Source organism: Trachurus japonicus, chromosome 6 (genome assembly GCF_045865225.1).
Source record: "Trachurus japonicus isolate A0001 chromosome 6, Traja_1.0".
Taxonomy (NCBI): Eukaryota; Metazoa; Chordata; class Actinopteri; order Carangiformes; family Carangidae; genus Trachurus; species Trachurus japonicus.
Genome location: NC_140912.1, coordinates 20,893,939 through 20,910,936, shown reverse-complemented (window position 1 = coordinate 20,910,936; position 16,998 = coordinate 20,893,939). Strand labels below are relative to the sequence as shown.

At 45.3% G+C, this 16,998-nt stretch overlaps 1 protein-coding gene across 2 annotated transcripts in view; it reads right to left on the bottom strand.

The window, feature by feature from the left end:
* Positions 1–16,998, bottom strand: part of mob2a (MOB kinase activator 2a) — a 62,687-nt gene that overhangs the window by 34,788 nt on the left and 10,901 nt on the right. Inside the window, exon 1 of one of the 2 annotated variants that reach the window (XM_085779714.1) lies at positions 2,124–2,357. The exons of the other annotated variant lie outside the window; for it this stretch is intronic. Coding sequence (XP_085635840.1) covers positions 2,124–2,161 — 38 coding nt within the window. The 5' untranslated portion in view covers positions 2,162–2,357. Of the gene's footprint in view, positions 1–2,123; positions 2,358–16,998 lie in introns of those variants that run through there. 2 annotated transcript variants of the gene reach the window in all.

Sequence of the window (16,998 nt, the reverse complement as noted above, 5' to 3'; positions counted from 1 at the left end):
TATATTATTTTCACCTCTCATCTGAAACACTAAACTTCACGAGACACCGGACCCCCCCCCCTCCCCTCCCCAAACACACACACACTCTGCTTTGTCTCTCTGCATTTTCTTTTTTTTCTTTTTCAGATAAAAGATGACAAAGAAGAACTGCAGCAGCACTTTTACATCCAATGACGTCATCCCTCCTCCTCCTCCTCCTCCTCCAGCACCTCTCCCTCCCTCTCCCTCTCCCCCCTCCCTGTGGATCTGTCACCAGGAGCTGCAGCCAACAGGCCTCCTCTTTCTCCGTTTAATTACCTCATCCCTCTCACCTGCACACACAACGCACACACACACAATCGCAGACAGAGATGTGCATGCATGCTCGCAAATTAATAGAGGTGTGTGTGTGTGTGTGTGTGTGTGTCTGTGTGGGGAGGGGGGGGGGGGGGCAAAAGTAACCTGCACACTTCCTAAGTGAAATCAGAAAGTGGGAGTGGGTTGATAACAATCTTTCACATGTTTTCAGCTGTGTGATGAAGTGGGTGTTTGGCACTCATTAGCTCCCTTTGTGTTTTCACTACCATGGAGTCAGGATGTGGGTTTCGTGTGTGCGTGTGCGTGTGCGTGTGCGTGTGCGTGTGCGTGTGCGTGTACATGTGTGTGTGCGTGTGCGTGTGCGTGTGCGTGTGCGTGTCAGGTACAGCGGAAAGCCATGTGCCCTGTAACGAGGCAGAAGGGGAAAAGGAGTGCCAGAGGAAAAAATGTGAGAAACAAAAGTGTCCTTAAATCAACTGTCACTTTCAACAATATGGCCTCTGGCTCTTATGGGTGTGTGTGTGTGTGTGTGTGTGTGTGTGTGTGTGTGTGTGTGTGTGTGTGTGTGTGTGTGTGTGTGTGTGTGCACTTCCTAAAACTTTCGGATCTTATCATGAAATCCAGGCGAACAATAAAAAAAGCTAGACATCCGGTCTAACGGTTCGCATTGGGGAGGTGGTGGTGGTGGTGGTAAGAAAGCTGTGTGACTTGGTTGGTGGATGGCAGAAAGACAAAGGAAGGAAGTATTTTTTCGTATAAACTTGTGACTCAAAAAGAGAAAGAGAGAGAGAGAGAGAGAGAGAGAGAGAGAGAGAGAGAGAGAACCACTGGGCAGGGGAAAGACCCGACTCGTGACCGGGTTTAGAAAAGCCAGGATATGAATAGAGGCCGCTGCAATCATGTCAAGGGAAAGTGGGTTAAGGGAGGAAAGAGGCAAGCACACATCATGGACATCATTCACACAGCTACATACACATACACACACACACGTACAAAGTTGCTAGGTGATGGGACCTCAAGAAAGGGGGTATTTCAGTGAAGGAGGACAAGGAAAAAGGGAGAGAGAGACTGTTTTGCTTAATGGATGAGGGGGGGGAAACAAAGGGAGAAGAGCCCACCCACCCTCCCACCCCTCCACCTTAAAGCGAGACGGACAGGTTTGTCCTGATGGAGCTGAACACACTGAAGTACACGTGGTGGATGCCACCTTGATGAAATCCGGGCACACATATACATGAAAAGGAAATAACATTACATGATCAATACAGCGAAGGAAGAGCAGGGTCCAAACTGATCCAAAAAAAACAAAACATTTTACCATCAAAACTATTAATAATCTGCATTTATAAGTGACCAGGAACTTCACACACACTTTCTATTCATCTATCTGACTGTCTATATCTGACCTCAAAGGACATTAATACCTATCACAATGACAAAAAATAAATAAAACAGGTCTGGACTGGTCCCAGTGCAGCTGTGTGAGCATGATATTGCTCATGTTGCAAGAGCAGACTATAGGTCTCTGATATAGCAACATCAACACGGCTGTTGTATTGAAATATATTAAAGAAACGTCAATAAGTGCAATAATAAAGAGACCAGAGAGTTGCATCTCGCTGCACGGGGTCATCACAGACATGAACACACAAAGTGAGCTGCTTTATGAGCTATGGGTGTATTAAAAACGTGCTGCCCCCCCTCCCTCCTTCCTCCCTCCCTCCCTCCTTCCTCCTCTTCCTCATATGGATAAGACATTAATAAGTTCCCGCTGCTGTACAGCTATAGCTATCACTATATCACATTACACACAGAGCTCTTCTTACCTATTTAACGTATAGGACCCGTTCCGTTTAAACCTCATCCTGGACGACAGGAAGCGGATAAAGAAATCCAGAATTGACGGCGTTTGAAGCTTTTTAGTCGCACCTCGAAATAAACAACAAGCTCCCGTCCTCTCTTCCTCTCTCTCTCTCTCTCTGCAGAACAAAAAAACACGCGGAACAATACGGAGTTGCTCTTTGCAGTCCGCTCTCACTCTTCCAACACCTTTCTCCCTATCTTTCTATCGTTTCTTCCCTCCTCCTCCTCCCTCCTCCCTCTCCTCCTCCTCCTCCTCCCCTGGTTCCCCACTCGGTGTAGTTTCCGTGGGGCAGGGTTAACGACTCCTCAGACTGGAGGCGTTTCGATTAGACATAAGACGGAGAGAGAAAGAGCGTCTATCGCCGAGCATGTGTGTGTGTGCAGGCTGGAGCCATGCAACTTGGGAGGAGGAGGAAGAAAAAGAAGAAAAAAAAACTGTAGTGATATGAGCATGGAGTCTGGTTAAAGCTGAGTCGGCTTTGTGTCTGTCCACAGCCGCGCGCGCGCTGACGCAAACCACCACGTATTTTTTTCTTTCCTTTTTTTCCCTCTTTACTACCGACAAAAGAAAAAGGAGCAGATGAAACTTGAACCCTTTCTTTCAATGTCTCCTTATTTTACACTCCTTCAACTGGCTCCATTAAACCGAGATAAACCAACGTTTAACACACACACACACACACACACACACACACACACACACACACACACACACACACACACACACACACACACACACACACACACACACACACACACACACACACACACACACACACACACACACACACACACACACACACACACACACACACACACACACACACATAAAAAAAACCAAAAAACATTCAAAAATGTTCACAAGTCGACGGTCCCTTTATGAAAAATGCCTATCGATGCGAGCCTGCTGCCTCCTTCAGCCCCATTCACGGTCCTGTGGAGGCTCTCATGTTTCAGCTTTTCCTATCTGAGGACCTATGTGTATATATATCCACACATACACATTTATATTCCTCCATAGGCTCAACACAAACCAGACTCGGGCAACCCAACGCAGCTCCTGTCAACGCCTGAAGGGTGAGACAGATTTAAGGCTAAGAATAGGGCCAAGGATCCATTAATGCCAGTTAAATCCAAGTAGCCTTTCCAAGTGTGCTGTAAGTGTGGCTTTCTCATAGACATGGACACTCACACTCACTTTACATTTCATCGCAGGGGAAGCTGGTGAACAGGTTTGAACCAAGGGGGCAGTTGTCGGTCTGAGAAGTGAAGCTCACTTCCGCGTTCAAAAAACTGCAATCCCCTCGAATTCCTCTGGGGGCTGGTGTCAGAAGGGAGCATTCCCCATAGAGCCCCATGTTAAAATCGCCGACTTTACATCCTCAGTAAACATGTTAAAAGCCTGGTGTCAGAACGTTTTTTCGTCTCAATCGATAGTTTCTACCCCCGCACACACTCTGAGGGGGGTGAATTTTTTTTTAACTCTACCGTTTTACTGTTATAAGGTTAAAACTCTGACCAATTAGGGCGCGGAAACGTTGAGTGACAGGTCCGAGCAGCTCCGGAGACAGGCTGCTTCGAGGCCAGTGGGCGGGTTCTCGGCCGGCCAATCCAACATGGCGCTGTCCAGGCCGCCATATTTGAGTCACAAAAACGACTCCCCAAAACCAATGGGTGACGTCACGGACGCTACGTCCATTCTTTTTACAGTCTATGGTTTGAACTCCAGTGGCAGAAGCAGCAGGGGCTTTTATTTTGATAAATTATTAGCATGTGTCACCGGGTTGAACTCTGGGAAGATTAAGAGTCTGCAGTTTAATAATGAAAATAAATTACGCTTTAATTATTGCTGGATAATAATGTTGATGATGATGATGATGATGATAAAGGTGGGGTCGGTCTGCTTAATTTGGCACCGCTGCACCAACGAACTCCAGCTGGCTGGATGTGGTGAGTAATTTCAATGCCGTGCAGCATTTTTCAGCATCCTCTCTGACAAACAAACAAGAGTCAGAAGAAGTGGCAATGAAAATGAGTCGCAGGAATGTTAAAATGCTGAGGAAATGACAGGCTGGATAGCTCAGAGTGACACTGAGCAGACACAGAGGTGACACTGGAATGACTTTACAATGATAGAGTGTGATCTTTATCGCCTGCACTGCCTCCAGCTATAACCTCAAGTGTGTATGCATGGCCCCGGGGCAGGAAAGGCTTCACTGTCCCTGCTGGATGGTCTTCAGGTCACTGCATATGTGTGTGTGTGTGTGTGTGTGTGTGTGTGTGTGTCTGTCTCTGTGTGTGTGTACACCAACCACAGCTAAAGGTGAGTCAAAGCTGTTGTTGTGTAAAGATTGGATTTATGCTACTTGGGGGAAAAAAAGAAAAGAAAAAGTTGGAGAGGAGAAAAGACAGATGGACGGAGAGAAAGGAAGGAGGAGGGGTGTGTGTATGTGTATGTATGTTGAAGAGAGGCCCAGACCACAAAGACTTAAAAAATGGGAAGACCAGATGTGCTTCTCTTACGGCCAGTCAAGGAAGCTGACGTGCAGCAAGGGTCCCATACTGGATTTCAATCAAGGATATTAGTTATGGTTTACACGTACCACTTCATAGCAAGACACCACCAAGTTTTCTTTTCCTTAGACATTTTATAGCCATTTCGTAAAGCCATCTTGAAAATGAAAAATGAAAAAGAGAAAACTTTTAAATCAAAGCTTCAAAATGATATATGTATTATCTCCATGATAAAAAAAAAAAACTTCACCGGGACAAGTTCAACTCATTTAAGAACAAATATCCAGTTCAAAGAATCCTGAACTCTAAACCCGATAATAATAATAATAAAAAAAAAACTTCAACAATAAAATGAAAATAAAATGCCTCATTAACTTTTGTGTGTATTGGTCCTGAGGGACTAAAGCAGAGAGAGAAGTACAAATGACGAATCCAGGCGAGCGGGAAGTTTAAGAGCGTTCAGGATTATTCAGCATTACATCATGGGAGTGTGCTGCAGTGTCTGTGTGAAGTATGAGAGTGTGTGTGATTCCTCTACTCCCGCAAAAAGCACTCAGGGTTGGTTTCAATGGCTCCAAGCTCGTTTATTACAATAAGAGAGCAGCCTGGCACCAGAACTGCTGATCAATTGCACCACTGCTGCTGTTGCTGCTGCTGCTGCTGCTGCCGAAGCTCAGTCAGTCACTGCAGAGTTACACAACAGCCACTGGAGGGAGGAGAGGAGGAGGAAGAAGAAGAAAAGAGGAAGAAATGATGAAGTGAGGAGAGAGGAGGATTAACAGACGACAGAGGGAAGTATTAGAAGAAGGTATAGGAGGCTAAGAGTTGGGAAAAAAAGCACAAGGAAGAGAAGAGGGTGGACACTGCAGACCACAGAGGCACAATTAGCTTGTGCTTTATTGATGCACTTCAAAACAACCCCCCACCCTCCACCCCCCTTCTCTCTCTCCTTTCAGTCTCAATCCATTCCTCCTTCCTGCACTTATTCATTGCCAACACCTCAACTGCCCCTGATTTTATTGCTCCCTTTGCAGTCCCCTTCATTAAGCTAATTTGAGCTTTGTTACTTCTTTCGCAATCCTTTTTTCTATTCAAGCCTCTTTTTCCATGCATACCTCCTTTGCATAGTGAGCTCCCCGAATCCCCCCCCCCCCCCCTTTCCCTTCCTCTTCTGCCCATCTAACTCAGTACATTCCTCTTCCTCTGGTGCATGTTGTGCAAGAATGATGTGAACTTTAAGCGTGTGTCTGTGCATACTAATGGCCTCGGAGCACGACGCCCTCCGTTTTTTTTTTAATCAAAAGGAGAAAGGCAAGATGCAGATTTTTCCTACAAAGATGTCGGTATTAAGAATCAGATAAAACGCAGATGATCTCTCGTCTCTCTTTTTTATCCGGTCTGGTTCCCAGTGACGGGGGGGAAGCTTCCAGAAAACAGACCTCACTGGCTGCGGTGCAATTGTGGAATAGCCCTGGCCCCTCTACTCCTACACAGGCTTTCCAGGAATACGCTGCTGCTGCTGCACAGAGTCAAATGTTGGACCGCAGTGTGCATAAACACACAAATGGACGCAGACACACACACTCTGCTGTGGCTCTAGCATCTTGAGTGCATGTACGAGAGGAGACGCCAGCTTTCGAAAGACCATGTCGCTGTGCATGCCAAGTTCCTCGGCACAGACGGAGGTGATACTGACAGAAAACACAAGCCTCACTCTCTCTCTAATACACACTCGCACACTCTCTGCTGTGAATACACGAAACCAGGATGAATCTTATGAAACTGCTCTCATGTCTATTACGCAATTTAATGTACACAGTTGCTGCCAAGGAGGACCAAGCTTGGACTGTTTTTCTCACTCGCACAAGTGTGGGTGCACCCTAAATATGCTTCGGCAAATAAACTCACACATTGAGCACAGTCACAGGTTTATGTGAGCTGGAGCCAGGCCAAGCGGTACAGTATGAAAGGGCCTATATATACAGCCAGGCTGGAGCCGCTCAGTCTGCCTGTGTGTCCATCTGTCATGTGCAGCCTGGTCTAAAGTGAGAGGACACTACTATAACTCACCTTTTACACTCTATCTAAACCTATAGGCTTCTATACCTGCCTGGATGAGACTATGGCTAAGCTGAGGTTTCTTCAAAACCGCTGGTCTCTCAGTGCAGGTTCCTGCAAGTAAAGTGTGAAGTAATTGGAGCAAAATGACAGGGATGTTGACATTTGGTCCTGTAAAATAAAGGCAAATGTTATGTCTGTGTATTTCTGGTCTCCTTCCCCTCAATCTGTGTTATCTTTCTATATCTGGACTGGACAGCTTCGGGTTTCACTTCAAATTCCACCTGATGGAGGAAATGAAACGCAGTCTTACCCATGCAGTGATCAGTGCTCAGGCATTTTGAGAATGTGAAGCTCTGAGCCAGCTTAGAAAAAACCATTAACTTGTAAGATAAGAAAATATTACATTTTTCTCATTTTTTCTATAAATTATGGTTCCGTGAAAAGAGTAGATGCCCTTTAGAGCTGAAACGATGAGGCGCCTAATCGATTAGGTGACAACTATTTTAATCAATTTATGCTTCATTACATTTTAACTCATTTTTCAACAAAAAATGCCAAGTTCACTCTTTTCAGTCTAAATATTTGCAAAAACCTTTGTTTTGATTATCAATATAAAAAATCTGAATAATCTCTAATGATAGTATCAATGCCTTTGTATTTTTTTCCTATAGAAATGTATACTTTTATCTGAGTTTATATAAAAAAGACACATTTCTAAACCTAAATCTATCTATTTCTATAGGTTTGACGACTTTTAGGTCACCTATAAATAAAAGTGTTACAGCTTTCATCAAGTGCATTTCATTTCTGGCCGAAGACAACTTTCACACATCAAAATGTTCTTGTGTGAAAATTAAAGTTGTCGAAATCTGACTTTTTTTGCATCCTGTCAAAAGAAAGAAAGAAAAATCTAATCTAAATCATTGACATTATCATTGACATTGTCCTGTCCATCACGAGGGGCTGCCACTTTATTTAAAGGGCTCTCTGGTTGCCAAGCAAGGGCAAACCACTGATATAGGGAACTGCTTATTGTGGTGCTTTGACTCCACCTGCTGTTTACCAGAAAGAAATGCAGGAATAGAAACCAGCATCTCCACTTCCTCTGGGGGCTGCAGGGCCAAGTGAGTTTAGTGCCGAGGCTGATGAGCAGTGATGAGAGAGAGGCAGCAGGCGGGCAGGTCAGAGAACCTGCAGGCAGCGGTGGAGGCACTCTCTGATGTCCTGTTGACTGGTATGCGGTCTGGTATCGCTGGCATGCGAATAAAGGCTTTGCACCGGTGATAGAGGGGGGGGGGGGGACGAGGACAGAAGATTGAAAAAGAAGATGAAAAAGATGAGGGAAGGAAGGAAGGAAGGAGAAGGAGGGCGGCGCTGATGCCTCAGTGACGTCTGGTATTGGTGGTATGTGAAAGACACCGAGGGCATGAAATGAACGCAGGGAGGTAAAGCTGTTAGCTGCTCATGGTTCCTTTAGGAAGAGAATAAAATATTTGAAGGACATATTTTAAAAGCTTCTCACTAAATGCTGAAGATGGAATCACACTGGGAGAAAATCCTCAAACTAAAAAGATCAAAGGATGGGGTGAAAACATAAACCACCACTGAATGACTGCATTGTGCAGCCACAAACAAATCCTAATTTGAACATCCAAATATATCCTGGGTTTGAAGAAAACTACCACTTGAAAATGAATGTAAAAAACCAACAAAAAACACATTTGATTCAAAATAACATGTTTCAGCTCAGAGAAGAACAGAACTATTGATCTCTGTGTGTGCCCTCTGGCTGCTGGTGGACTGGCATTACTGGTTTAATGCTGCAGCCGCTTGATACAGTCATGTGATACTGGACTGGAAAGAGCCCACAGAGCCCGGTGCACACTGGGAAAACCTGCAAGCCATGATTATGCAACAAGATCTGATTTCATGCCCATGCACTCTCTCTCTGTCTCTCTCTCTCTTATTCTTCCTCCTTTTCTTTCACACTTTCTACTTCAATTTACTTTAGTCCTTATGTCACCAGTGTCTCAAACTTGTTTCCTTTTTAATTTTTTTCTCTGTCTCAACACAGTCACACACACACAGAGCTGAGTTTGCACCACTCTATTTTAGAAAAAATAGCAAACTCATATGACATGCTGAAATCAATATGATTGACCAAACAAAGTTACCTAACCTAGTGCTGACAGGTGAGCCAGTGGACTGGTTATTATGTGAACTGGACGTGTGCTGCCATCTTGTGGTGTGTTAGGGTTAGGGTCTGCATAAGTCAGACTGTATGCAGAGTTGCAGTGCTCAGAGAATTGCATGCATTTTACACAAAGGAAAGTGATAGTTCCTGAGTTGTGGCTGCGGTTTACTTTACTAATGAGCGGAAGAAAAAGCTGAGAGACTTCGAGTGAAAAATGAAGGAGCTGGTTGAATGTGAACATGATGTGCAGGCAGCCAGGACGGAGCACAGGCTCAGCTCAGACCACACAGGAAACTGAAAAAGCATTAAAAGCAAATTATGATTTTAAGCCCAAGGGCATTTGTGAGTTTTACCACTTTTACTACTGATAACCTGAATGTCCTTGAGAATGTATCAGGCTGCAACAAAGTGAATGTCTTTATATTAACATGTTAAAACTGAATCCAACATGCTATTTACCTGAATGACACAAGCTTTTGTCTGCAACTAAGCCAACAACAAAATGTCAGATTTCTTATCAAAAACTCAGCAATTTCAAACAACAATTACAAAATCATGTATAATAGTTCCAAAAGAAACGATGCAGAGTAAACACACAAACATCTTTTAAATAAATAATTTCTTGTCGTGTAAATCCCCCAAAAAAGACTCCAAAAACAGAACACGGACATCCTCAAAAGAAATACTCAAACCTCCAGTCTCATGGTGTGTGTGTGTGTGTGTGTTGAGGACATGCGGCTCCTGGTGCAGTTGCCAGAAGAGCCCATTGCCCAGGTAGCTAACCCCCCCCCCCCCCCCCCCCATACTGTAAAACAGAGTATGCATACATGAATACTCACACACACACCAGCAAAGTGTGCCCTCCACAGCTGCTACTGGTTACGTAACAGCTGGTATGTGCAGCGGTGTGCAAATGTTTCAACGTGTGCGTTATATCCAGTCTTTGAAGAGAGACCAGTGACCTCTAACCACCTCTGACCACAGCTGACCTTTACGCTGCTAGAGACGCCATGCAGATAGATAGATACACCTCTAATATAGCAGCTTCAGTGGAGGCCTCACTGTAATATAAGACTATAGCAGGTAAAACCGCAAGGTCAGCCGCTCTGAGCTACACGGAGCAGAGCCACCACGAAGGAAGTAGGCCTATGTGTGTTTATTTGACACAATAAAAGCATTCAAATTTGAATTCCACCTGTAATCACATCAACTTTATCAGCTTTTAGAGGCGTCACGTTCGTGTTATTATTATTATTATTCCTGTTGATGACGGGGCAAACTAACGGAGCATGGCGTGACATCACAGCAGCTTCCCAGCGGCCACTTCACTGCACTGTCACATTAACAAATGCTGCAGAGGACACAGAGGCTAATCATCAGTAATCAGGCATGCAATGTGCAGCTGCAGACAGGACACGCAGACCGAAAGACGCAGAGACAGAGAGACAGAGAGAGACAGAGAGAGAGAGAGAGAGAGAGAGAGACACGTGCGGTTAGAGACAGAGCTCACGTTGCTGCTTACTGATAAACCAAGCAAAGAGTGACAGACGCCTTTTTGGAGCCAATGAGAGGAAAGCAGCGCTTCCTGTGTTTGTGCATTTCACTGTTTGCTTTCCCTTCAGCGGAACGAGTGACGGAGACTTCCCTCGCTCCAGACTCCCCGGCCTGCTCTGCGGGTGAGGGAGGCAAAACAATGAAGGGTGTGGGGTGTGGAGGGGGGGGGCATGTTACAGTACAGGGTGGGACATGGAAGGTGATAAAAGGACTAATACACACACACACACACACACACACACACACACAGTCACAGCCAAGCACGTGGCCATATGCAAACACAGAGGCTCATGGTGCGTTCCAGGCAGGCTTTTTAACCCGTAAGTCACGACTTCAAGTCACCAGTTACGAGTTTGTAGCGTTCCAGGCAAGTTACGAGTTACGAACTGGGAACTGGGAGTAGATCGATCTAGCACGAGTTCACAGGTGGGAAGTTACGAGTTTGACTGTACGTTCTAACGGGTAACCATAGGAACAGGTCGGAAAAATACGAGTTACGGGTTGCCTGGAACGCACCATCAGATACAGGTGTGCATGAGGAGGACACACCCAGGTGGAACACACACACACAGAGCAGAGAAAACTTCTTTTTTGTATTTACTAGTAGTTGTTTGCTGTTTTTGCCTTCTGGAGGTGTATATTTATATATTTATTTATTTATTTATCTTTGCCTGTATCAATTCAATTCACTTTTTTTGAGTACTCTGTCCTAATCATGTCGATACAGCTGTTTTTGTGCAAAGGTATGTTATGTTTGTATTGTTTGTTAAGTGGATGTATGTGTTTTTACTGGTGGCAAAGCAGTTTCCACTTGGGGATCAATAAAGTTTCCTATCCTATCCTATCCTATCCTATCCTATCTTGATGCAAAAAATCCCCTCAATGTGAAACCACTGACTTCTTCAGCAGGTCCCACCTCGGCAGTGATTAGAGGAAACGTCCCATCTGTGTGCTCTATCTTTCGCCACCACCCCTCCCTCCTTCCCTCCCTCCCTCTCTGTCTTTCTCTTTGGCCCTGAGCGACGCATGAACTCACCAGAGTGAACCAAACCCCTGGCCTACTGTTCCTCTATGAGAGGAAACGGATGTGGGGAACGTCTCTCTCTCTCTCTCTCTCTTTGCTCACACGTGAAACAATCGTGCAAACTGACACAGCATGCAAAGGTTGAGGACAGAAACGGCCTCACCGAGCGGATATCTACGCTCACCAGAGTCCACAGACACACACATACTGACATACACCCTCGTTCAGAGCTATAGATGGACCCCTGCTATGTCCCTCTCTCAGTACAGTGAGTGAGGTCACAATGACTCACCACTGAGTGTGTTAGGAGGTATTTAGTGATTAAAGGGGTTGTACTTGTCTTAGCTCGGGCTTTGAGACTTTAACACAAAGCCCAAGTTATTAACTGGGGCATGGGGAAATAAATGCAGGATCCAGTGTTTTTAGTGCTTGATGCTTATGATGATGATGATGGCTGCACCACTCAGAGTGAATGATCTGTTTGTACTGTGTCACTCAGAGGTTGCCTTATTGAAGCGCAACATTAAATTGCTGTAAGAGCAGGGTTATCAGGGGAAAACTTGCATTTTCTTTGTAATGGCAAAGATGGTTGTTGTATTTGTGTGTTATTACCTGGTCTCCCTGGATGTTATATATGCCATTGCCATGCATTATTTTGTATTTTGTATTGAACTCCTGATCTTTGCTCCTTTTTCTTTCCTCATCATTTCCTAGGAAAACATGTCGATGTCGTGTTACAAATGCTGAAGAAGCCCCAGTGCATACAGAGTATGTGGCTGCAGCTTTATGCTAAAACAAACACAAAAAAAAAACATTTCTTCCTTCATCGATATTTGCTTAAAGTTACAAAAGACTCAATTGGATTGAAGGATCCCAGGAGTGTGTGCCTCTATTGGAGGAAGTGTGGAACAATCAGATCTGGGGGGGAAGTGGGGGCCTTGGTACAAGAGGTAAGCAATGGTCACTTTGGCCGAGCTCCAGAGATCTTGTGAGGAGATGGGAGAACATTTTAGAGAGACAGGCATCAGTGCAGCGCTCCACTGATATGGGCTCCATGGACGTATCATATCAGATCGTCTGGCCAGATGGGCAACCTCTCCTCAGTCAGAGCTTCTCAGACCATCAGGCTTAGTCACTTCTCTACAAAGTGTCAGGACTCAAAAAATATTTAAATCAAGTCCCCTCTCAGTATTTAATCCATCCCCAACAGACGTATCGAAATACATAAGAAAAATGAAAGAAGGCCGTGACGACAGCCCATTTAAAAATAGATTCATTTTGACATTTGGGATATTAGTTACATCAGAGTGGCCAAGCCAAACTCAGGGTTGCAGCACACAGAGAAAGCGAGCGACTCTCCCTCCCAGTGACAGTGACAAGAACTAGCTTACTGTAGGAGAGGACATTATCACAGAGCATTAACATTTGTTGGCCACTTCTCAAAAATCCCAACATTAACCAGCACAGAGGCCACATGAAGGTCGTGTAGGGAGGATACAAGCAGAGCAGCGGATGGATCGGGGGGGGGGGGTAAAAAAGAAACTGTGAGCAAAAGACAGGAGGTCAGGAGTCGCCCTCTGCTTCACAGATCTCCTCCCTCCATCACTCTTTATGTAGGCTAATCTCTTCCATCTCACCTCCCTGAGCTGACCAGCTCACTTAGCCTCATTTAACCAGCTAATGGCCGGTAATAAATCAACAGGCAAGCTGCTCTCACCTCTAATCTGTGGTAGCCTGTTCGCCTCTGCACACTCCCCCTCATATATGACTCAGGCCACTCTGGAGTAAAGCAACTACTGTTGCTTAAAAAAAAAAAACCTGTTAGATGTACAAGCCAGAAAAGAAACAGAAAACAGGTCCAGGTAGATAAACTGGAATAAGTCCACATTTTAGATTATCTGGTTTCCATCATTCATCTTGGTCCAGTTTCTTAGTCTTGTCCTTTAACAAAGTCTGTATTTTATCATCATGTCTCTGCATACACAAGACAATATGCAGAGACAAGTTGAAAAACACATTTGTTGAATTTAGGAATCTGAACAAGCATCGAATGCATGTTTTTTTCAACTCACAGCTACAGATATACAGTAATGTGGTTTGTACTCACACCTTCTACAAATGTTATCTGCAGGAGATCAAAACTTGCATTTAAGACTGGCTAGTTACTGTCTGCCTTTGTAAGCCTGATATCTACTGCTTTTACCATCTGTAAGCTATCTAATCGATGACCAATAACCTTTTATGGTCACATATTCCATAATGTAAACACAGAAAGATAAAAGGTGCCTCTCAAGAGTATGACTGGTGGTAAGTTACACATTTCAGGGAAACTTGTGTTGACAGAACATTTTGGCCGTGATGATGAGAAGTCCTTCCTTCTCCTGGCTTCCTGGACTAGACTGTGCCAAAGTGAACTGCTGGCCTCGCTCCCACGCCTGGACTCTCCACATCATACCACGTCTTCTTCACAGCCTTTAGCATTAACCAGGAGCCGCCTCGCTTCAAGACCACCACTGATTGAAGGGGCTTTTACTGTACAGAGGCAGTGTTGTTGAGCAGGTCTAAGGCTGGAGGCCAGTGTTATGAGATCATGGTAAACATCTGTGTATGCAAACGCAAGACCATGACTGTGCTGCACCTCACGTGTATGTGTGTGTGTGTGTGTGTTAACAGCAGATAGCACACAGACAGAGCGTGTTCCCCTGCGTGCCCCTCTGTAAGCCCTCAGTCAAACTTATCCGTGTTTACACACACACACACTTCCTCAAGAGGATATCAGAGTCCTTATAGGGGTCAACTTCTCTGTTGTGTGTCTTGTGTCCAGCCTTGAGCTTTTTTCTGCCTGAGTCCAGGGAGGCGCGCTAGTCAGCAGCTCCGATACGCTGACCCTAACCCCAGCAGCGGAAACCGGTGCGACCCTGAACGGAGCACCGACCTCCCTCTCTGTTCTCTCCATCTGCCTTCATTCCAAGTCAAACTCTTCCCCTCAACTCCTCCACATCCTTTTTTAGATGTGAAGCACCTCGTGGAGCAGGCTTGTTGTCAGCACACTCGCAAACTCACATGCTCATGTTTAGCGAACGAGGACGTCTGTGTTGGATCTGCAGATGTGGATGTTGATGTTGCAGCAAGGCAAAGAGAGCAAGCTACTGCTATTTTAAAACACGTGCAGCCACATTAAAGAGGAACTATGCAGGATTTGTACCTTAACTCTCCTACATTTTTACCTTAATTGAACAGCTTTGGAGTAATTGCGATGGTTTAATAAGTTACATGGAGGCTCTCTGGCTTCCACGAAAAACAACATGGCAAGATCAGCGTCCCAGCTCTCGTCCCCAAAGGCGCCCCATAACCCGTAATCTTTTGTTTATGGCAGATTAAACTACATAAATATACATGTCCTAACATCATACAGTATATGATAATAACATTATGTACCGCTCTGTTGATTGATTTTTGCCGGCTTCCATGTAAACAAATGCACATGACCGGTAGGAGGGTTAGCAAAACAGTGGTATAAGCAATTGGACTTGCATAGTTCCACTTTAAGAGAGCATTACATGTCCTTAAAAAAGAAAAGATCAAAGTGCATTTAATCAAACTGATAACAACTAAATCTGCTGCTGTTTATTTCCTTGGTGGAGAGGCGCTGCAGCTTTGAAACCTCTTCAGCCTGCGGGGTGTGGATGTGGTTGCTTTAAAAACATCAATTACACCGCCAGTCCTGGTTTTTAGATCATCATCATCTACATCAGAGCTACACCCACCTCCCCTCCCTCTATCTCCGTCCACATGCTGTCCCCCTAGCCCTCCTCCCCCCCCCCCCATGACTTGGATGTCATGGTGGCAGGAAGCTGAGGAGATGTACAGGCCATATGAACAGACCAGAGCCATATGGCGAGGGGCTTGTCAGCGGACACATATGAAACATATGGCTGCTGGTGCTGGCCTGTCAGCTATTAAGCCCGTTCTATCAGTCCCTTTAATCTTGCTGACCGCTTTGCCGCCGTTTAATTTCTTGCACAAGCCTCATCCACATGTGCTGCATGTATGTAGCTATGTATTCATCTCTCTGCCTGGCCTCTGCTTCATGTCTATTCCTGGCACTTACTGGTTGTAAGGAGGAGCATGATGATAACTGTATAGTGTTTACTGGTAATTTGATGAACAAGGAAGTGAAAGCCTCACTCTTTCAATCACAAAGCTTAAACACGACACCTCCGTGACGCAGAAATCACATGAATGAGCCGCAAAAGTGAGACGGACAAATGAAGAGAATGAGCGACACACTGTACCCAGTTAACAACCCTAGTTTTAAAGAAGGCAGTGCGGCTTATCATGACCTCTGTCCCAGTTCTCAGTAAAGAGAAGGAAACTCTTTACTGATTAAGTCGTTGCACAGCAAAAGGTGAAGAGAGGTAAACAAGGCAATCGGCACACACGCCTATGACATCACCTTCTACTTCCTGTCCAAAGCTGCTAAACAGGAAATTCACAGTTAGACAAAAAAGAGCAGCCGTCTCCCTCTCTTCTCCCGTGCCTTCATATTCACATCTATCACGATGGTTGGTTATTAAGGATTCACATCATTGTCTGCACTTGACTGCTCTTTTCCTGTCCTTTATTCTCCTGTGTGTTGTCGGCACAGGCTCGGCTGCAGCTCCTGTAATCCCATTTAGACAGGGTATCCATGACACAGGGGCTGATCCATATACGTGCAGTCGTGCACACGCTTATGCACAAAATAATGCACGATTGCACGCACCTACATGTGTAAAAACCAGCCGGCGGGGGAGGGAGGGGGTTGGTTGCCGATTAAAGGCAGATAAAGAAAAAAGCGGGGATGCTGAGGAAAGAAGAAACTTTAAGGAGGGGGGAAAAAAACGAGGCAGAGGAAGAGAAGAGCCTCGAGTACTGAGATGAACTTGGTTCTGGGAGGCGTGTGTGCATACTCGGCTTCCCTCGCCTGATGCAACGCAGAGATCTCTAATCCAATTACAGTTCAGACCAGCCTAGCGGCCTAGCCTCAGCCACCAAGGACAAACCTAGCTAGCTCACTCCACTGCCAGCAGCCCACCAGCTCTGGCTGCACAGATTTTAGCAGCTCACCGCTCAAGCTGAAGCCGAAGCCGAAGCCGAAGCCGAAGCCGAAGCTGAAGCCTCGCCCGAGGGTGCTGGCTACATCTTAGTGGAAAAATAAATAAAATCACGCAGAATTAAAGGCTTCCTCCTCCAAGACAAATTACGGCCTCTTATCTCAGAGGTTGAATGAGGGCCTGATGTTCTGCTGGGAAAACACTCAAATCTTTGTTTCAACATTTGGGGGATTAAAATCAATGAATAGAGGGTCTACATGGTTTCCAATAGGGTTTTATTTTATGTCTCTGTTGACTTTCTCCTGTTTCTGTTTCTGACCTGCATATGGCGGCAAACTCCATTTCTCCCTCTGTCACCAGCGGCCTGGGCCCCTGCTGTTAAATCTCCCTCTCTG